Below are 18,836 nucleotides of genomic sequence, written 5' to 3'. Positions count from 1 at the left end.
TATTTATTAAATTTATTTATTTTTTTATTTATTAAATTTTATTAGATAGATAGATAGATAGATAGATAGATAGATAGATAGATAGATAGATAGATAGATAGATAGATAGATAGATGCAGGCAGGCAGGCAGGCATAGGTGATAGATAGACAGATAGATAGATAGATGATACATAGACATAGAGATATAAACATATACATATATACAATACACACGTACATACGTACATGTATGTCTGCCTTCCTAATTCTTTTTTCTGAGAGCTTCTCTTTTCATTGCAGCTGCCTGGTGCACCCTCAACCGAGACTGAATTGGAGGAGAGAGTGCCCCAAAGGGAAGTTCAGATGGGTCTCCTTCTCCTCGCCTGGCCGGTGCCAACGTCCTTTCCTCTCTTTGGTAGAGAAGCACACTCTTACCTTTTCTAATAACTTTGTTACCAGTGTCGTTTCTTCTCCTTCCTTTCCTTCCAATGCATTTCTGCCTAGAAATGAGATTTGTTTGCTCTTTGAAGTGGAGGAAGGAACAACAAGAAGTCTTAACTATCTCCCAACTAGGCCATGGCCAGCAAACCATTTTTTCCTCCCCTGAGCTATATACCCCAAATATTGTTCTGGTCTGGTAACCACCAGAGATGAGGGCTTGATTGCAAGTCCCAGAGATGCTTTTCCAAGAGGCAACTAGACTTTCTGGTAAGTCTTTGAAGACGTTTTGCTTCTCATCTAAGAAGCTTCTTCATGGATGGTGGGGAATGGAAGACTGTGTATACAACACAGTTCTTTCAGCAGTTTCAAGAAGACTCCACACCCATTTGCACTACTCAAGTGATCCTGAGGACACAGATAAACCTCCAAGTGGCCTCAGTGGCTCTCTGAAAGGATGCAAATGACCAGCTGTCTGCAAGAAGTATAAATCCTTCCATTCCCCACCATCCAGTCAGAGCTGAAGAAGCTTCTTGGATGAGAAGCGAAATGTCTTTAAAGAAAAGACAAGAAAGTCCAGTTGCCTCCTGAAAAACAACCCTGACCTGGAGGAATGAGAATCTGTATAGACTTCTAGCTTGATTGCAAGCTTTCATATAGCACTGCTGAAAATTTAGCAGGTGTTTCCCCAAGGGCATTCAGAGTTTCACCAAGGAAAGTTTTTTTTCCCCCCTGACTAGATGGTTTGTGATGGCCTGCCTTAACAATCTGGCCTGGTTCAGACCACAGTGAAGTAGCATATCCAGTGATCTGCAGTGGGGGAAAGGCTATCTCTTCCTGTTGTTGTTTAGAAAATAAAAGTTAAATATTTTTAATGCCCCATATGAGAACCCCTTTCCTGCTCCTACTTCACTATCAGAGATTTCCCCACCCCCCACCCTTGAGAGGGTGGTGCGAAAGCCCTATGGTTTATGCTCATGAGGCTAAAGGAGGGTGGATTCTTCCAACTTCCTTAAGAAGCTTAATTCTTCCTTCTGGGTTCAGTGGATCAAAGAACTCTAAGGAACATATATTGTCATTTCCTTGGGAATCCCAATATTCAATTAACTAGGAACTCAGTCCCGCTTTAAATCCAAAGCACTGCATAGATAGACTTAACATAGCAATGCACGGCTGTTGATGGTTTGCTTAGATTATTCCATTTATAAAAGTATTAACTGGTATTCCATAAAACAAAGGTTTCCAACTATTTCTTGGCCTGCTTAGAAACACAGTTCTCTCTCCACCCCACAATGATGGTTTCCTAGTGGCCCATATTCTTTGGGGGTTAAATGGACCAGTAGATTGGATCAGATTTAACCTGAAACCATTGATTCGATTCAAATTATCAAAAGTGGTCAGGTCCGAATTGTCAGTTTGGTTTGGATCTCTGAATCCATTCAGATTTCTGAAGTGGGAGGTCTAAAGTTAAGTAGATACAATTTTTAAAAACTTGATCTGGTTTGAACAAAAAATGGCCATTCTTTGCATTTATCAATAGCATTCAATAGAGACGACGTTGAAAGTCAACCACAAATGCAGAAACTCATTTAGATTGAGAGATTCAATTGCACTGCATTTCTGAATGGATTCTTTATGAACTCAACAAAGTGAGAGAAAGCCAGAATAGATTAACAAAAGGATCTCAGCCAGACTCAAATCTAGATTAAAAACTTATTGCATCTTTCGTTTTTAGCATCTTATCTGTATGTATTTCTCTCAGCACTGACATGAAGACGAAATACAGTAACTAGAAACTGAGCTGGTCTACCTAAATTTGTTTTTTCTATTCAGCTTAACCTGTAAAAAATAGAAGTAAGCTGCTAAGACCACAGTAGCTGGCTTCTTCCTTCCAAGCAAACCAACAATGGGAGTTTGGCCAAGCAGTTTTCATCTAGGTAGGGATAGATGGCTTGCTGTCACTCAACCTCTGTGACTTAGAGAGGAATGGCAGTTTGATTGTGGGTGAATCTCTACCAGAGGTCCTCATTCAATCTTCAACTTCTAGCAAACTTACAGAGTTTGTCTTCTTTATCTTACAGGATAAAAAAATAACTCCTACATTTCTTTTTAGGGTGGTTAGCATCAAAGCATCCATGGCATAAATTTCACATTATTTCCTTGCATAAAGGGGTGAGCAACTATCTTTTGACCCCGTGAGATGTAATTTCCTTGGGAGTAAATTTTTTTAGGCCATATACTTGGGAAATGGAATTGAGGCAAAGAGTAAGCAGAGTAGGGCAGAAGGGGGGGGGCATGTAGTCTTTCCGATATGCCCACCCAGTGGTGTGCTGGTAAATGTAGAACTGGCTGTGCCAGCCCCATGGCATTAATTTCATCTTAATGAAACGTACATGAAAATGAGAGTGGAATGAAGTTTAATTTTGCCCTGACAATTCCTATCTTTTGGAATATGGTCTACAGCATTCCATTCAAAGCTGAGTGCTACCACTAACTTTCCAAAAGTTGTGTGTTCCTGGTTGCTGACATCAAAAACGAAAAGGAATGAAAAAAAGAGAGGAAGTTCTTACTTGTACTTACCTGGTAAGTACAATTACCTGGTAAAGATATGAAAAGTCATTTCTCCTAACTATATCCCTTGGCCTTCATCTCAAGCTTCCGTCTGTTGAATACATCCTTCCTCCCCACTAAATTGTTTCCTTCATGATAGAGACCAGAGGGAGGATCTGCTGGCATCCTATTTCCCCATCTCCCTTTTGCTGCCATTGAGTACATGGAAGGCTGAAAGAACCATGCTACTCATCTTCAGCATCAGTGGCTCTAGAAAGTGTATACTGTGTAGGAAGATAGGTTGGATATATTCTTCATGCCACGCCACTAACCATCAAACACCATCCGTGGCATGCTGGCCATTCCATTTCTTCTCTGCTCTCAAGCAACTCACAAAATTCCAGGAAATTCCAGCCAAATTCAACATATTACTGCACACATCCTCTCATTTCATTTTCCGTTTCTAAGGTCCCTTCTCCTTGTCCCATAGGTGCTTTTTCAAAAAGCAACTGGATTTTCTTGATTTTCTTTTTCCCATTGAAAACATTTTGCTTCTCATCCAAGAAGTTTCTTCAGTTCAGAACTGAAGCAGCTTCCTGGATGACAAGCAAAATGAAAAGAAGGTTCTGGAGAGACATGACAGCTTGTCTTCCAAGGGCTGTCACAGAGAAGAGAGCATTGATTTATTATCCATAGTATTTGAGGGAAGGACAAGAAGCAACGGTGGAAGCTCATCATTCAACCTAGAAATAAGGAGGAATTTCCTGACAGTAAGAATGATTAATCAATGGAAAAGCTTTCCTCTTGGAGTGGTGGGTTCAGGACAGTGGTGGGATTCATATAATTTAACAACTGGTGCTCTGCCATAATGACTGGCTGGTGGCCGTGGGCATGGACAGGGGGTGTGACAGGCAGCACTCGGCAACCCCCAGCCCCATTTTGGGCCTAGGCCTCCCAGAAGCTTCCTGGGAGTGAAAATGGGCTGCAGGGGGGCGCATCCCCTTCCGCACCCGTTTAGGGCCTAGTAGGCCTCCCTGCCTGGGAGCCAAAATGGGGTGGGTGGGGACTCCAGGAAGGGAAGGGAAGGGGCCAGCCAGCAATTTATCTACCCATTCGCCCAAACCGGCCTGAAGTGGCTGAATCCCACCACTGGTTCAGAACTGAAGAAGCTTCTTGGATGAGAAGCAAAACGTTTTCAAGGAAAAAAACAAAAAGTCCAATTGCCTTTTGGAAAAGCACCTTTAGAGCAACCATTACCTAAATGATTGAGAATCTCCATAACATCCTCTTCTCTTTGTCCACCAAACCATTTATTCCAACAGGTTGGTACTGAGTATTCTTGCAGAATCTGAACCAATCAGAATCGATTCCAAGGTTTTTTTTTTTTTAAAAATTAGTAATAAGAGCTGCATGAGACCCTTGGAGAAACCCACCACCCATCTTGCCTTATTTCTGCCTGACCATTGAGTTCTCCCACTTTAACACTGTTGCATGAATCAATCAAAATAAGCCTTGATGTATTTAGACTTATCTTCCCCTCCCCCCCCATACTATAGAAAAAGTAGCACTATGTTACTTTGCCAAATAATGCACATTTTCTTTTCCAAACCGAAAACGTCATTTCTAACAAGACTGAAGCAGGCAAGTTTTTCATAGAACGAGAGAGTTCCCCACCCCCTCCAATCCTCACCTCTTTCTCTGGGCAATGTGGCTCATATATCTTCATTTTGACTGTAACCTTTGATAGCTGATGTGTACTGTTTTAGAAATAAAATGATGTAGCTCCCAAGCTTAGCACGGACGGCACAGTATCAGTGTTAGCAAACATATAGGAAATTTTAAGATATAAATATGTGCCATTGTGTACAATTTTATGACTAAGTACAGATAACCAAATAAAAAGGAAAAGATTAAAAGAGACCTTTGGATTTGTTTTCATTTTCCTCGCCATCTCTTAAGACAAGTGCTTCTCAGTGTTGAGACTCTAGAAAGAGTGCAGAGAAGACCAACCAGGATGATTAGGGGACTGGAGGCTAAAACATATGATGAATGGCTGCACAAACTGGGCATAGTGAAGAGAAGGACCAGGGGAGACATGATAGCAGTTTTCCAATACTTGAGGGGCTGCCACAGAGAGGAGGGGGTCAAGCTATTTTCCAAAGCACCTGAAGGCCAGACTGAAACTGAACAAAGAGAGATTCAACTTGGAAACAAGGAGAAATTTTCTGACAGAACAATCAACCACTGGAAGAGAAGTTGCCTTTGGAAATTGTGGGAGTTTCATCACTGGAAGCTTTCAAGAAGAGACTGGACTGCCGTCTGTCAGAAATGGTGTAGGATCTGATTGACCTACAAGGTCCCTTCCAACTCTGTTAATCTGTATCTGCAAGCCTTAAAAGATGGAGCACCCACAACTCCAGAACAATTAATCAGTGGAACAACTTGCCTTCAGAAATTGTGAATGCTCCAACACTGGAAGTTTTTAAGAAGAGACAACCATGTCTGAAATGATATAGGGTTTCCTGCCTGAGCAGGAAGTTGGAATAAAAGACCTCCAAAGTCCCTTACAACTCTGATTCTCCTCTCCTCTCCCCTCCCCTCCCCTCCCATCCTTGGCAGCTTTCAAATGGTTTCAACTCCCAGAATTCCCGAGCCAACATGGTTGAGGAACACTGCTCTTAGATTTGGATTGTGCTATGGATTCTACCATTCTGATTCATGGGGGACAGTTCCTGCTCATCCTGATAACTTGGGTGCTTGCCCAATTATCCCCAACAAACTTATGCAAAGAACATGTTGATTTCAGGTAGTAGCTGGACTGTCTTGTCACTCAGGTAGTCCTCGACTTACAACCACATTTGAGCCCAAGATTTCCATAGCTAAGCAAGGCAGCTGTTGTTTTGCCCCGTTTTATGATCTTTTTTGCCACTGTTGTTAAGCAAATCACCGCCATTATTAAATGAACCATGCAATTGTTAAGTGAATTGGGATTCCCCCGTTGAATTTGCTCTGATACAGGTAGTCCTCAATTTATGACCACAGTGGGAACAGGCATTTCTGTCACAGTTGTAAGTCAAGACATCACCTGACTAGACTCGATCTTGCAACCATTTTTACTTTCATTGTATGTTAACTCAGCAGTTATAAATGTGAAACCAGATTAACCAATTACTTTTTTTACCATTGTTTTGCCAGAAACTAGCAGAAAAAGTTGCACATTCATATAAACATTCATATAAACATTTAAAATTGCATCACTTATTTGCATATTTATACGAACCATCAAATACTATAGAGAGAGAGAGACAAAGAGAGGGGAGTCTTTAGTCAAATTCTATATAATCAGAGTTATCTTTAACCTGGCATCTTTGAGATGAAAGAGACATCTACTCCCATACTCTCCAGCTAGTTTTGACTATCAAAGCACCCTTGAAAGCAACATGTTGCAGAAGGATGGAGCAGAGTAATAATCCAGAGAACTGAATGTTAAGGGATTGAGTGGTAAGAACGGATTCGATTCCAACATCAAATGATGTTTCTTAGCACTTGCTTCAGAAAAAAAAAGGAGATTCCAGACCCCTCCACAACTATATCCCTACAATGCAGAAAGGTGCTTTGAGGAATGTCTATGGAGATTCTCCATCATCCAGGTCATGGTTGTCCCAAGAGGCACCTGGACTTTCTGATTTTTCTTTGAAGACGTTTCACTTCTCAGCCAAGAAATTTCCTCAGCGCTGAAGAAGCTTCTTGGATAAGAAGCAAAACGTCTTCAAAAGAAAAAACAAGAAATTCCAGTTGCCTCCTGAAAAAACAGCTTTGGGACAACCATGACCTCGATGACTGAGAATCTCTACAGACGTTTAGCTATACAATTTTGGGTGAACCCCTTTGAATGGTGTGGGAGTAGGAATGGATTTCCAGAGGAAAAATTGCAGCCTACAGGGACCATTTGCACCACTCAGGTGACCCTGAGGAAACCAGGTGCCTCTTGAAAAAGCACCTTTGGGACAACCATGACCTGGATGATGGAGAATCTCTAGACATTCCTCAAAATCACCTTTCTGCATTGTAGGGATATAGTTGTGGTGGGGTCTGGAATGTCCTTTTTTTTTGTTTTTGAAGTAAGTGCTAAGAAACATCATTCTTATGATTGCTGGATCCTGCAATCAGTCATAAAAGTGAGCTGCCAAGAATCCAAACTGTGCTCATGTCACTACAGAGGTAGGGCAACAGTCATAAGTTTGAATTTAGTCATATAACTGACTTTTTAGGAAGCTGTTATTAATTGAAACTATCATTAAACAAACTGTCATTTGTTGAAGACTATATGTAATATGCAAAAAAACCTGCCCAACGCCCGTTAAATATCCACAAGAATATTTAAAAACAGCTCCATCCAACAAAAGACATGACTAACACGTCACTTTTATTAACAATACCAGCTAGATAGAATATGAGTTAAATTACAACCAGATGTTCAGTGTAGCAAAATCTCAGTTTAATGGGCCATTTAAGGAAGGGGGTTCTGTCAATACTACGTCTTTTCCATGATGTCATTTTCATTACATTGGCACCATTGTGTATAATGATGCAACTGATATGAATTTTACAGCGTGAATCACTGCAGCAGCATCAATTGTCTGGATTATTTGCAATGTGGTGGACAATGTTTGGTTTGTTAAATGCCGAAAGTGCTGAATTTTTTTGGAATTCTTTGCTTCCAAAGTCTGCTAAAATTATGCCTGTTCAACTGAGATTTTACTGCATCTGCCGGTGACAGGGAGCATTGCATCACAATAGTCCAGCTGTGAAGAAGAGTGTCTCTTGGAGGCAACATCACCTTGGCTGATGACTTTGGCTAGAGTTTGTGCAATAGGACCATGACGGCAGATGCTGTGCTTTGCCCAAAGATAAAAGCTCCACAAAAGACGGTGATTATTCCCCAGGCAATTAGGCAGGACCTGCAAGGGAGTGGGGAAAAGAGGCATGTGGCACATATCAGCCGCCGGCCCCTCCAACAGCTGAATCAGAGGAGGAGGCGGTGTGGAAGTCAGGGTGAGGATCAAGGCAACCTGAGAGCTCCAAGGGTGAAGAGGGAATGGAGCTGGTAGAGAGAGAGAGAGAGACAGTGGCAGAGCCTAGGCCATCCGTCAGCCCTCAGATGGAGAGTCAACAACCCCCAGGTCTGGAGGTAGCTGATGAGGAAGAGGAGGAACAGCCGGGTCTGCGCATCTGCGTGGATGTGCAGAAGGCAGAGGAGAAGAGAGCAGGGGAAATCCATGGGCCGGTCCTTTGGACAGAAGAGTCACCGCTGCTAAGAAAGCCCACCCTAGCTCTGGGAATAAAAGACAGGGGATGGCAGACAACTATTCATCTTCTGGCCGGATGGACTGCAGTGAGAGAGAAACTTTTTGCCAGGGCTGCTGGCGTGCCTAATAAAGGAATCATTAATTTAAATACAGACGGTTTGTAATGTTTGGAGAGCTGGGTCCGAACACATGTCTTCTATAAAACCTGGATGAAGATTCAGCTTTTTTAGAAATACGTGTCAACCTACAAAAGGATCTCAGCAGAAGCCATGCTTACTTCTGCTTTGTTTCTTGGTTGCCATTCAAGGGGGAGGGGGGAGAGCATTGGGAATGTGGTGCCTCAGCCAGCTAGCCATAACATCTACCAGCTGGCATGAGAACCAAGGTCATGTCAATGGACACCTGTTGAAGATGAGTGAGAACCTACATCTGGACTGGCCCATGTGACCTGAGAGACAAAGGAGGGGTGGGAAGATCTCATTCTTTTAACTATCCCTAAGCACGGGAATAATTTAGAGCTAGTTTCACCTTTCTAAGTGCTAATATGATGTACTCAATAAACAATCTCTTGAACTTGAACAAAGTGTCAGAGTTCCGACCGAGTTGACAGGACGCTCGGAACGATCACAGGACATTCATTTAAAAATAAATTTTATCTTTTCCCTATTAAAATTGGTTGCTGCTTGCCCAACAAGTCCCTTTGGCAAAATGGGGGAATAAGCCTCTCTTAATGTTGCCAGCTGCTGTGATCACGTCTTTCTCGGCTTCAGGATTCTTCCCAGCTGAAGCTTGCAAAGGCACGTAGCCTATGCAAAGGCCATAAAAATGCAGCAGGAAGAATCATGAAGCTGTTTTGCATGTGGTCACACATTGAGGGAGCTACTTTGCAGTAACGCGGGTTGGTTTCAATCTATTTGATGCCTAGAATTAGATGACTGATGAATGGAACCAGCTACTAATTCAAAGCAACTAAACTGTCCATTCCTATTGTGCAGAAAAAAATGTTTGAAGGGTGGTAAACATACTTGGTTCTTGGCCTGAAGGATTCCGTCTCCATTGCAAACACCAAACACAGCCCTGAGAAAAAATAGAAAGCATTCAACATAAACAATTCCTTAAAGATCAGTGGTGGCGCAGCGGTTAGAATGCAGTATTGCAGGCCAATTCTGCCAACTGTCAGCAGTTCAATTCTCACTGGTCCAAGGTTGACTCAGCCTTCCATCCTTCCGAAGTTGGTAAAATGAGGACCCAGATTGTTGGGGGCAATAGGCTGACTCTGTATACTGCTTACAGAAGGCTGTAAATAGAGGTGGTATTCAGACTGGTTCACCTGAACTGGTAGCGGAAATCACAGGTGGGCCTGCCCACCCGCCCCGGCTCTATGTCATCTTATTTAGGCATGATTTTGAGGCTGGGTGCATGTCAGCAAAGCGCATGTGCAGAAGGCTGGGCGCATAGGCGGACGGTGCACGAACACACACATTTGTGAGCCAGTAGAGAAAGTAAGTGAATACCACCCCTGGCTGTAAAGCACTATGAAGCAGTATATAAGTGCTATTGCTATTGCTTTTTTTTTCTTTAACTAATAATGGTTTAAAATACATATGGATGGTTTTAACCAAATCAGATTTGGCTTCAAAACATTGTCGCGAATGTGGTTGAGGGGAAAGTGATAGTACTGCTCTATATTGCATTGTTTGTTTGTTTGTTTGTTTGTTTGTTTAGTCTTAGACCAGACTCCAGGATAAATAAAAATGCTCAGCATGTATACAATTAAAAATTCTAGTATAAAATAATAAACAACAAAAATCTATAATAAAATCCAGCCTGTCAAGTATAAATGGTCCAACTATACTAAAATTACAATCCATAAACTGTGTGGCCAGTAGGTTCAATGCTAAAAGAGAAAAGACTAAGCAGTACAAAGGGTTTGCCACATTTGTTATGTAACATAACTATGGTGGAGAAGAGACGTGTTTGTGACAAATCTCCAGTGCTGCACAAAATCTGGCTACCTGCCCTGTAGTTAATGCACTAATGAAGCTCCATTTGGAATACTAATGAAGGTTTTGCCAGTTCTGGTTCGCCATGATGCAAAAATGATACAAAAATAATACTGAGGCTCCAGAAAGAGTGCAAAGAAGAGCAAAAAAGATTATAAAGGGGTCTGGACACTAAATCATATGATGAATGGTTGAGGGAACTTGGTAGGTTTAAAGTAATGAAAAGAAGGCTAAGGAGAGATGTGATAGCCCTCTTCCAATACTTGAAGGACTGTCACAGAGAAGAAAGGATCCAAATATTCTACAAAGCACCAGAGGACAAGACAAGAAGCAATGGGTGGAAGCTCATCAGAGGAAGATTCAATCTAGAAATAAGAAGGAATTTCCTGACAGTAAGAATGATTAATCAGTGGAATAGCTTTCCCCCTGGAGTGATGGGTGCTCCATTGCAGATAGATGGATGGATGGATGGATGGATGGATGGTAGGTAGATAGATAGATAGATAGATAGATAGATAGATAGATAGATAGATAGATAGATAGATAGATAGATAGATCAGATGTTGGGTCAATTCGATTATTAGATAGAGACCTCCTTATCTGAAATATTTGTTTATACAAAATATTTTTCTTGTTAAATAAGGATGAGAAAGTTTATAACTATTTATAGACCCATTATGTAAGGAAAGGAGAACCCATTAGGGTTTTTTTTATTTTTCCTTTAAACATCCAGCCATGGATGGATTTTTAAAATATGTATTGTGTCTTCGGGCCCCACCAAACCTGCCCCCCTCCCCCCCGAACCTGGCCTCCTGGCAGAAAGTGACTCAGAGAGTGAGGGGGAAGAGCTGACAGGGCTTCCCTCTGCGGAGCCTCCTTTTCTGGCTCTGCTCCAAGTCCCAGAGGCAGGCCAGGTGGAGGAGATGATGAGGCCTCTGTCTCCTGCATCTCCTCTCTCTCAGGCCATGCCTCAAGACCCAGCTGCTGACAATCAGTCGTGGCTGGACCCCCGGTATCGCAGACGTGAAAGACAGCAACATCAAAAGAAAGGGTGGGGCAGGCCTAGAGAGTGCTGAGTCACAGAGCCACACCCCACAGGATATAAAAGCAGGAGGGGGCTGCCCTATAGTTCTTGTGACGAACAAACAATTGACTGTTGAAAACGTTGGCTGTACTTTGGCTCCTGGATTCTGTTTCGTTTCCTTCTGAACTTTGGGATTGTTCCAGCTCGGACTGCAGTCGCTCTGATAGATAAGAGGACTTGGTAAGAATAAATTGCTGGCACATCTAGTCAGTTTGCGTTTCTAATTGCTTGTGGTTGCTGGGGACAGAACAATATGTTTAATTTATTGTTTATTTGGGTCATTTCTCCCCCTTTTATGTACACAATTTTTCTTTTTTGTTGTTGTTACTGTTGGATGTATGTTTTTTTCTGTTTTGCATTTTATTCCTATTGATAAAACATAATACGTTATGAAAGAAAAAAAGAAAGAAAGAAAGAAAGAAAGAAAGAAAGAAAGAAAGAAAGAAAGAAAGAAAGAAAGAAAGAAAGAAAGAAAGAAAGAACGAACATTGGACAACTATTTGTCCAGGATGATATAAGGACTTCTGCCATGAGCAAGGGGGGTTGGACTAGAAGACCTCTAAGGTCCCTTTGAGCCCTAGGATTCTATGATTCTATGGAAATCAGCAGACTGGTTTTTTTATTACAAAATAAGTCATCAGGCAAGTTTTCTCATCCTGACCAGCTGCTGCTAGCCTCCCCTCCTCCCTCCTCCCTTTTCTGATTCCTAGGAGAGAAAAGACACATTTACTTACCTGGAAAAATGAAGATGAAGAAGGCCCCAATGCCTCCAATGACGCTGACCACCTCACTGATGTCAGGTACACACAGGGCAATGATGAGGGTGACCACCACCCAGGCAGTGGTCAGCAAAATGCGCATACATTTTTCGCTGATCTCCATCTGGATGCAACCCTGCTTGGAGCCGAGGCACACATCTTGGAGGACGGACCTAACAGACATATTGGTGCATTTATATCTAATGGCTCAAGAATCTGGTGATGTCTTAAACAGTACTCCATTTATTCCTCTAGATGGGGGGGAGGTGTCCAAGCTTGGCACTTTAAGACCTGTGTGGACCTCAATTCCCAGAATTCCCCAGCCAGCATAGCTAGCTGGGGAATTCTGGGAGTTGAAGTCCACAAGTCAAAGTCACCAAGGTTGGACACCCCTGCTCTAAATACTTTCCCAAATAAGTTTGACTTCCTCAGATTCCTTGCAACCCAGAAAAGTGTCAGGCTGCCTCTGATTATATCTAGGAAAGAATACACCTTGACTTCATTTGCAAATAAAGAAAAGTACTTTTACTAGTTACATCTGGATAGCAGCAGTGCTAAGTTGAATCTGAGACAAAATATGGCTAACAATCTGTATCACCCTATTCCTCCCTCCTCTTTCCCAAAAGGTCATCAGGTCTGGTCCAATGCCAGCTCCTTCCCGGGGTCCCGTGGTAATCTTCTTCCGCAGGTCTCTGGTTGTCAATCATATCAGGAATGCAATGTCCGTTAGAGTTCGCGCCCAAACATTCCTGTTGAATTCAAAACATTAATCTCCCCTCCCACCTTAATTATGTCAGACCGACACTCTTAAAGGTCCCTCTCTACTTAACTTGAATCCAATAGCTATGTACATTAGAAATACAATCCCATGCTATCTAACAACTGAATATAAGGAGTACAAAGAGATACGAAGTTTGGAGTGGAGGCTGACAAAAAGTGAATATTATCAACCACAGAGTGGTTTTTAAAAGAGTAACTGTTGGTCCTTGAAGACAAAAAACACAACTGTGCATATTATCTCCAGCTTCATTGTCAGGTTACATTAACACATCTTGCAAGACTGAAAGTATTCCTCTCCTCCCTCTCCTTATATTCTCTGAAAGACTAGGCAGGGTCCCTTCTGGAACTCTTCCCATTCCCCCCTCTCCTTCTGTGGGATGAGACAACTTTAAATCCCAGTTGTCCAAGAACTTCCTACTGTCTCCCAAAAGATCTTGACAGCAACTCAATTCTTTTGCTCGTTCTCCTCAATTAATAAAAAGACACATTGGGGAAAGTGTGTATGGTGAGAAAAGTTGGGTTTTTCTGAAACAGACTTTAACACCTCTGAAAGTCCTAGAAAGTGTTATTTTTGCTTCTCACCTTCCTAGGAAAAGGACAATGGGGTAGATGGTGATAATGGAGATGCCAAATAACAGCCGGGCTACAATAACCATCACATCATTTCCAGGGTAGGACATTAGGATGTCCGCTGCTACGTCAGCTCCAAATGTTAAGTAGCCATACAAACCTTGCAGGAAATAAACCAGGAGGTTATAACTAGACAATCTGTGATCTGATGCATCATCGTTTCAGAAAAATTTCCAGTGCAAATAAATCTCTGGTCTTCTGCCTGTTTATATATAATATTTAATATATTAAATATTGTTTCCCCAAAAATAAGACCCAACCAGAAAATAAGTCCTAGCATGATTTTTCAGGCTGCTCGTAATATAAGCCCTACCCCCGTAATATAAGCCCTACCCCCGTAATATAAGCCCTACCCCATACCCCCAATATTATAAGACTGTAATATAAGATTGTCAGTTAAGATTTTCAGCCAGATATCCAACTGCCAGATATGGCATTTAGTACCGTATTTCCCCCAAAATAAGACCTAACCAGAAAAATAAGCCCTAATGCGACTTTTGGAGCAAAAATTAATATAAGACCCGGTCTTATTTTCAGGGAAACACAGTATTATATAATATAATAAATAATAACTCTCCACTTTTGGTAGGGATTTCCTCCTTAATGGTACTCTAATTAATTACCAATGATTATGGAAGTGGTTAATCAAATTGGCAAGGTAAGCTACGATAAATAAATGGGCAGCAAATTCCTTTAAAAAAAATTTTTTTATTTGACATTTTTAAACTTTAACATCACAATTACACTATTACAGCTTTCCGTTATCGGAATTTTTTCTTAATTTCAACTTATCCATAGGCCTATTGTTTTGTACATATACATTCTTATTTCATAGTTACTTATTTGTATAATATATACAATATTTACATGTCTACTACACTCTAAATATATATTTTTTCATTTTATTATCTTTCCTATACATTCATTATATTTTAGACTTCTTTTCAAGCCAATTATACTACCTATTCCAAATCTCATAATACACTGTTTTCTCTCTGTCCCTTAATTCCATCATTAATTTGTCCATTTCGGGCAGCAAATTCCACACACACGTACACACACACACAAGATGTTAACTAGTTGGACAATGAAATATCTACCAAACTCAGAGACCATTAGAAACTCCACTAATTTAGCTATTTGGGTGGGAAAAAATGCATGACAAACTCTTAAACTTCTAAACCCAAAAGAATTCTTTGCCCACCAATGACTCTCGCCAAGTCGCTTTTAGTGAAATTTCTTGAGAGGGTTGTAAGAATTCCAGCGAACTGAACTATTTCTCATCTAGGATCAATATATATCTATTTGTCAGATTTCAAGTGCTCTGATGCTCAGGTTGCCTAGCCAGTAGTTGACTAGAATGAAGTGGCGTTGAAATCCAGTCTGGTAGCTTCTGAACTTAGTTGTTTTCTTGCAGGCATTTCATTACTCAAACCAGGGGTGAAATGCTACCGGTTCGCACTGATTCAGGTGAACCAGTAGAGACGGCAGTGGGTGGTTTGGAGAACCGGTAGCAGCGGCAGTGCGAGGCTCCACTCGACACCGTTACTTCTTGGTTTTAACCTGTTTAATCTGTTTTTTACCCTCTGCACATGCGCAGAAGGGTTTGCGCACGCGCAGAGGGGCCAAGCGTGTGTGTGATGCGCGTATGCGTGGAGCAAGTGTGTGTGCATGCGCGGCGCATGCACTTCCGAACCGGTAGGGAAGATAAATAGATTTCACCCCTGGCTCAAACTACATAACATCGTCAGTTCTGGCTTCACTAGCACTGATGATGCTACTTAGTTTGGGTAATGAAACATCTGCAAGAAAACTACCAAGCTCAGAAGCATCAAGGACCCCACAGTTGTCCTCCATTTCTCCCTTCTCCTACTCCTTCGCTACACAAACCCCACTCCCTTCTAGCACTGATGTTACCTAGTTAAGTAATGAAATGTTTGTAAGAAAACAACAAAGTTCAGAGAGCACCAAGAACCACACAGTCATCATCGTCCTCCTCCTCCTCCTCTAAACTGATGGTCATCATCGTCCTCCTCCTCTAAACCTTCTTGCACTGATGGTGTTACCTAGTTTGGTAATGAAATGTCTGCAAGAAAATTACCAAGCTCAGAGAGCACCAAGTCGTCGTTCTCCTCCTCCTCCTCCTCCTCCCCTCCACAAACTCCATTCCCTTCTAGCACTGATGATGTTACCTAGCTGGATCTTGAAACGTCTGCATAGAAACTCAGAGAGCATCCCCTCATTTCAGCCTTGAACTACAAATATTATTAGTACCTTCTGAGGGTACCAGATGTGAAAAATTTCTTCTTTGATGGAGAACGTTAAGAGAAAGATACCTGTCAGGGAGTATATCAACAAACAGAAGAGCATGGACATCACAGAAACCACCACCCAGTGGGACAGTCTCTTATCGCTCAGGCTGCAGTAGATGGCCACGCAGGCTTCATGACACTGGAAGGCAAAGAGGTCTTGAATACAAAGCATAGCACTAAACACCCTGCCTGCCCAAAACTCACTGCACTGACTTTTTCCTTGCTTCACATCCGTAAAGTTGTCGATACCCATTCCCACCCTTTTATTTATCCCTTTTATATTTATATTGTTTTATATTTATCCCCCCCTTCATGGATTACTGCCTTGTCATGGCGAAGGGGCTTTTGTAGCTCAATGAAGCTATGAGCTATGCCGTGCAGGGACACCCAAGACGGATAGGTCATAGCAGAGATCACAAAAGGTGATCCACTGGAGAAGGAAATGGCAACCCACTCCAGAATCTTTGCCATGAAAACCCCATGGACAGGTCCATGGGGTTGTGATGGGTCGGACATGACTTCGCAACTAACAACAGCAACATATTTATCCCTTTTACATTTATATTGTTTTATATTTATCTCTTTTATAACATCCCTTTTATTTATCCCTTTTATAAGAACCACAGTGGGAACAGCATATAAGTGAAAGAATTAGAACAACTAGAAAAAATATTTTAAAGAAGGCCAGGTGATGTATAACTAATTGAAGAATTAACATTAGTAAAACATAGGTTAAGCCTAATAGAACAGACAGAGCACGTTAAAAATATTAAATATGTGAATCAAAACCAATTTGAGAATGCGAACAAATCAGGGAGGTGGTTATCGTACAAATTCAGAAAAGAAAAGGAAAGTAGAATAATACACCAACTACAAGATGAGGTTGGGGAGTTACAAAATAAAGAAGAAATTAAAAGGATTGCATTAAAATACTTTGAGAATTTATATGACCAGGAGGAAACTAAGTTAGAAAAAAATAATGACTATTTAAAAGAGAAAAAGATGCCCATTTTAGAGGAAGATAAGAGAATTCTGCTAAATAAGGAAATAACATTGACAGAATTAAAAGAAGCGATCCAAAGACAAAAAACTAATAAGACCCTGGGACCAGATGGTTTACCAGGGGAATTTTACAAAAACATGGGGGAACTATTAGAACCTATTCTTTTAGAACTGTACAATGAGGTCCTACTGAAAGCAAAAATGCCTGTTTCATGGAGAGAAGCATATATCACAGTGATTATGAAAGAAGGTACCCATCCAAATCAATTCAAAATTACAGGCCAATTTCACTCTTAAATGCAGATTACAAGAACTTTATGGCTATCATAGCAGGAAGGATGAAAGGAATGCTGAATGAGATTATTCATTCTGACCAAAATGGCTTTCTCCCTTCTAGACAAATTAGAGATAATACAAGAATAGGATTGAATATATTAGAGTATTATGTGGTGCATCCAGAAAAACAAATTGCCCTTGTTTTTCTGGATGTGCAGAAAGCATTTGACAATATAAATTGGAAATATATGATTAGACAAATGAAATTCGGTGACAAATTTGAACAAATGATTGAAGCAATTTATTCGTCTCAAAAAGTAAGCATAATAATAAACTGAGAAATTACAAATAAAGAGTCGAAATAAAGGAGTCCTCCAGAGATGCCCACTGTCACCTCTGCTTTTCATTTTGATCTTAGAGTTGCTAATGACAAAGATTAGAGCAAATTCAGAGATTAGGGGAACTAAAATTAGAACAGAAGAATATAAATTAATGGTGTTTGCTGATGATCTGGTATTCTTTTTGGAAGACACAAAGGATACAGGAAATAGAAAAATATGGGGAGGTAGCAGGTCTTAAAATTAATAAGACAAAAACAAAAATGATAGTTAAAAATGTAACAACACAACAGGAAAGGGAGTTAGAAGAAAAATTGGGATTATAGAAAGTGAGAAAAATTAAATACCTAGGAATTTGGCTGACAGCGAGATGTTCCTCAATTAAAGAAGACAATTACATAAACCAACAAATTAAAAACGATTTGGAAAGATGGGGGGCATTAAATCTATCCATACTGGGTCGAATTGCAACAATTAAAATGAATATTTTCCCGAAACTGCTATTTTTTTTTTCAAACCATTCCCATAAAATTAGGTAAGAAATTTTTCACAGAATTGAATCAACAAAATTTATATGGGCAAAGAAAAAAGCAAGAATAAAACTATCAGACTTTCAGGACAGTAGAAGCAGAGGTGGCGTAGGGCTCCCAGATTGGCGACTTTATTATCAGGCAGCAACCTTAGTTTGGATTAAAGAATGGATCAATTTGAGAAATAAAAGATTACTCATATTGGAAGGACATGATTTTAAAAAAGGATGGCATGCCTTCCTATGGGACAGAGAGAACAAATCTCATTCATATTTCTTACAACCTAAAATAAGAGAAGCCCTAATGCAAACATGGCAAGAAATTAAGAAAAAACATTATATGAAAATCCCTAACTGGGTTTCGACGATGGAAGCAATTTTTTATCCCAATACTCTGAATCTAAGTAACATGGCAAAATACAATGAAATTCTAGATAACCAGGAGAATCTAAAAAATAGGCAAGAATTGGAAGAACAGGGAATAAATATAGATTGGTGACAATTAAATTTTAATTTTATAATTAAAATCAAGATATATAAAAGATAAAGATGAATACAGTACTGAAATTCTACCAAAACAATTAGATAAAATATTGACTGGTCCAGATGAAAAATTAATAACTAAAATTTATAATTATTTATTAGAATTTGACAGAGCAAAAGATATAGTAAAAGGAACTATGATAGCCTGGGCTAGAAATATTGAGCATACAATTGAATTAGAGGATTGGGAAACAATTTGGAACAAAAATTATAAACTAAACAGATCAACAAAATACAAAGAAAATCAATATAAAATGTTTTACTGTTGGTATTTGGCACCTTCTAGATTGGCAAAAATATATCC

General features: G+C 40.4%; 2 protein-coding genes across 3 annotated transcripts in view; one reads left to right on the top strand and one right to left on the bottom strand.

Moving 5' to 3' along the window:
• The window catches only part of NECAB2 (N-terminal EF-hand calcium binding protein 2), a 274,142-nt gene extending 269,254 nt beyond the window's left edge, over window positions 1-4,888 (top strand). The window contains exon 12 of one of the 2 annotated variants that reach the window (XM_058154969.1): window positions 281-4,888. In XM_058154969.1, coding sequence (XP_058010952.1) covers window positions 281-587 — 307 coding nt within the window. In that variant the 3' untranslated portion in view covers window positions 588-4,888. The remainder of the gene's footprint in view (window positions 1-280) is intronic. The other variant, XM_058154970.1, reaches the window with a different exon arrangement.
• A 2,526-nt stretch (window positions 4,889-7,414) lies between these two features.
• The window catches only part of SLC38A8 (solute carrier family 38 member 8), a 44,386-nt gene continuing 32,964 nt past the window's right edge, over window positions 7,415-18,836 (bottom strand). Inside the window, exons 7-11 of the mRNA XM_058154971.1 lie at window positions 15,869-15,983; window positions 13,485-13,632; window positions 12,099-12,295; window positions 9,303-9,354; window positions 7,415-7,929 (exon numbers count right to left, since the gene is read on the bottom strand). Coding sequence (XP_058010954.1) covers window positions 7,827-7,929; window positions 9,303-9,354; window positions 12,099-12,295; window positions 13,485-13,632; window positions 15,869-15,983 — 615 coding nt within the window. The 3' untranslated portion in view covers window positions 7,415-7,826. The remainder of the gene's footprint in view (window positions 7,930-9,302; window positions 9,355-12,098; window positions 12,296-13,484; window positions 13,633-15,868; window positions 15,984-18,836) is intronic.

The sequence above is a fragment of the Ahaetulla prasina genome, chromosome 12 (genome assembly GCF_028640845.1).
Source record: "Ahaetulla prasina isolate Xishuangbanna chromosome 12, ASM2864084v1, whole genome shotgun sequence".
NCBI classification, from domain to species: Eukaryota; Metazoa; Chordata; class Lepidosauria; order Squamata; family Colubridae; genus Ahaetulla; species Ahaetulla prasina.
Note: the sequence above shows the minus strand (reverse complement) of the source record. Positions and strands in the feature narration are given on the sequence as shown.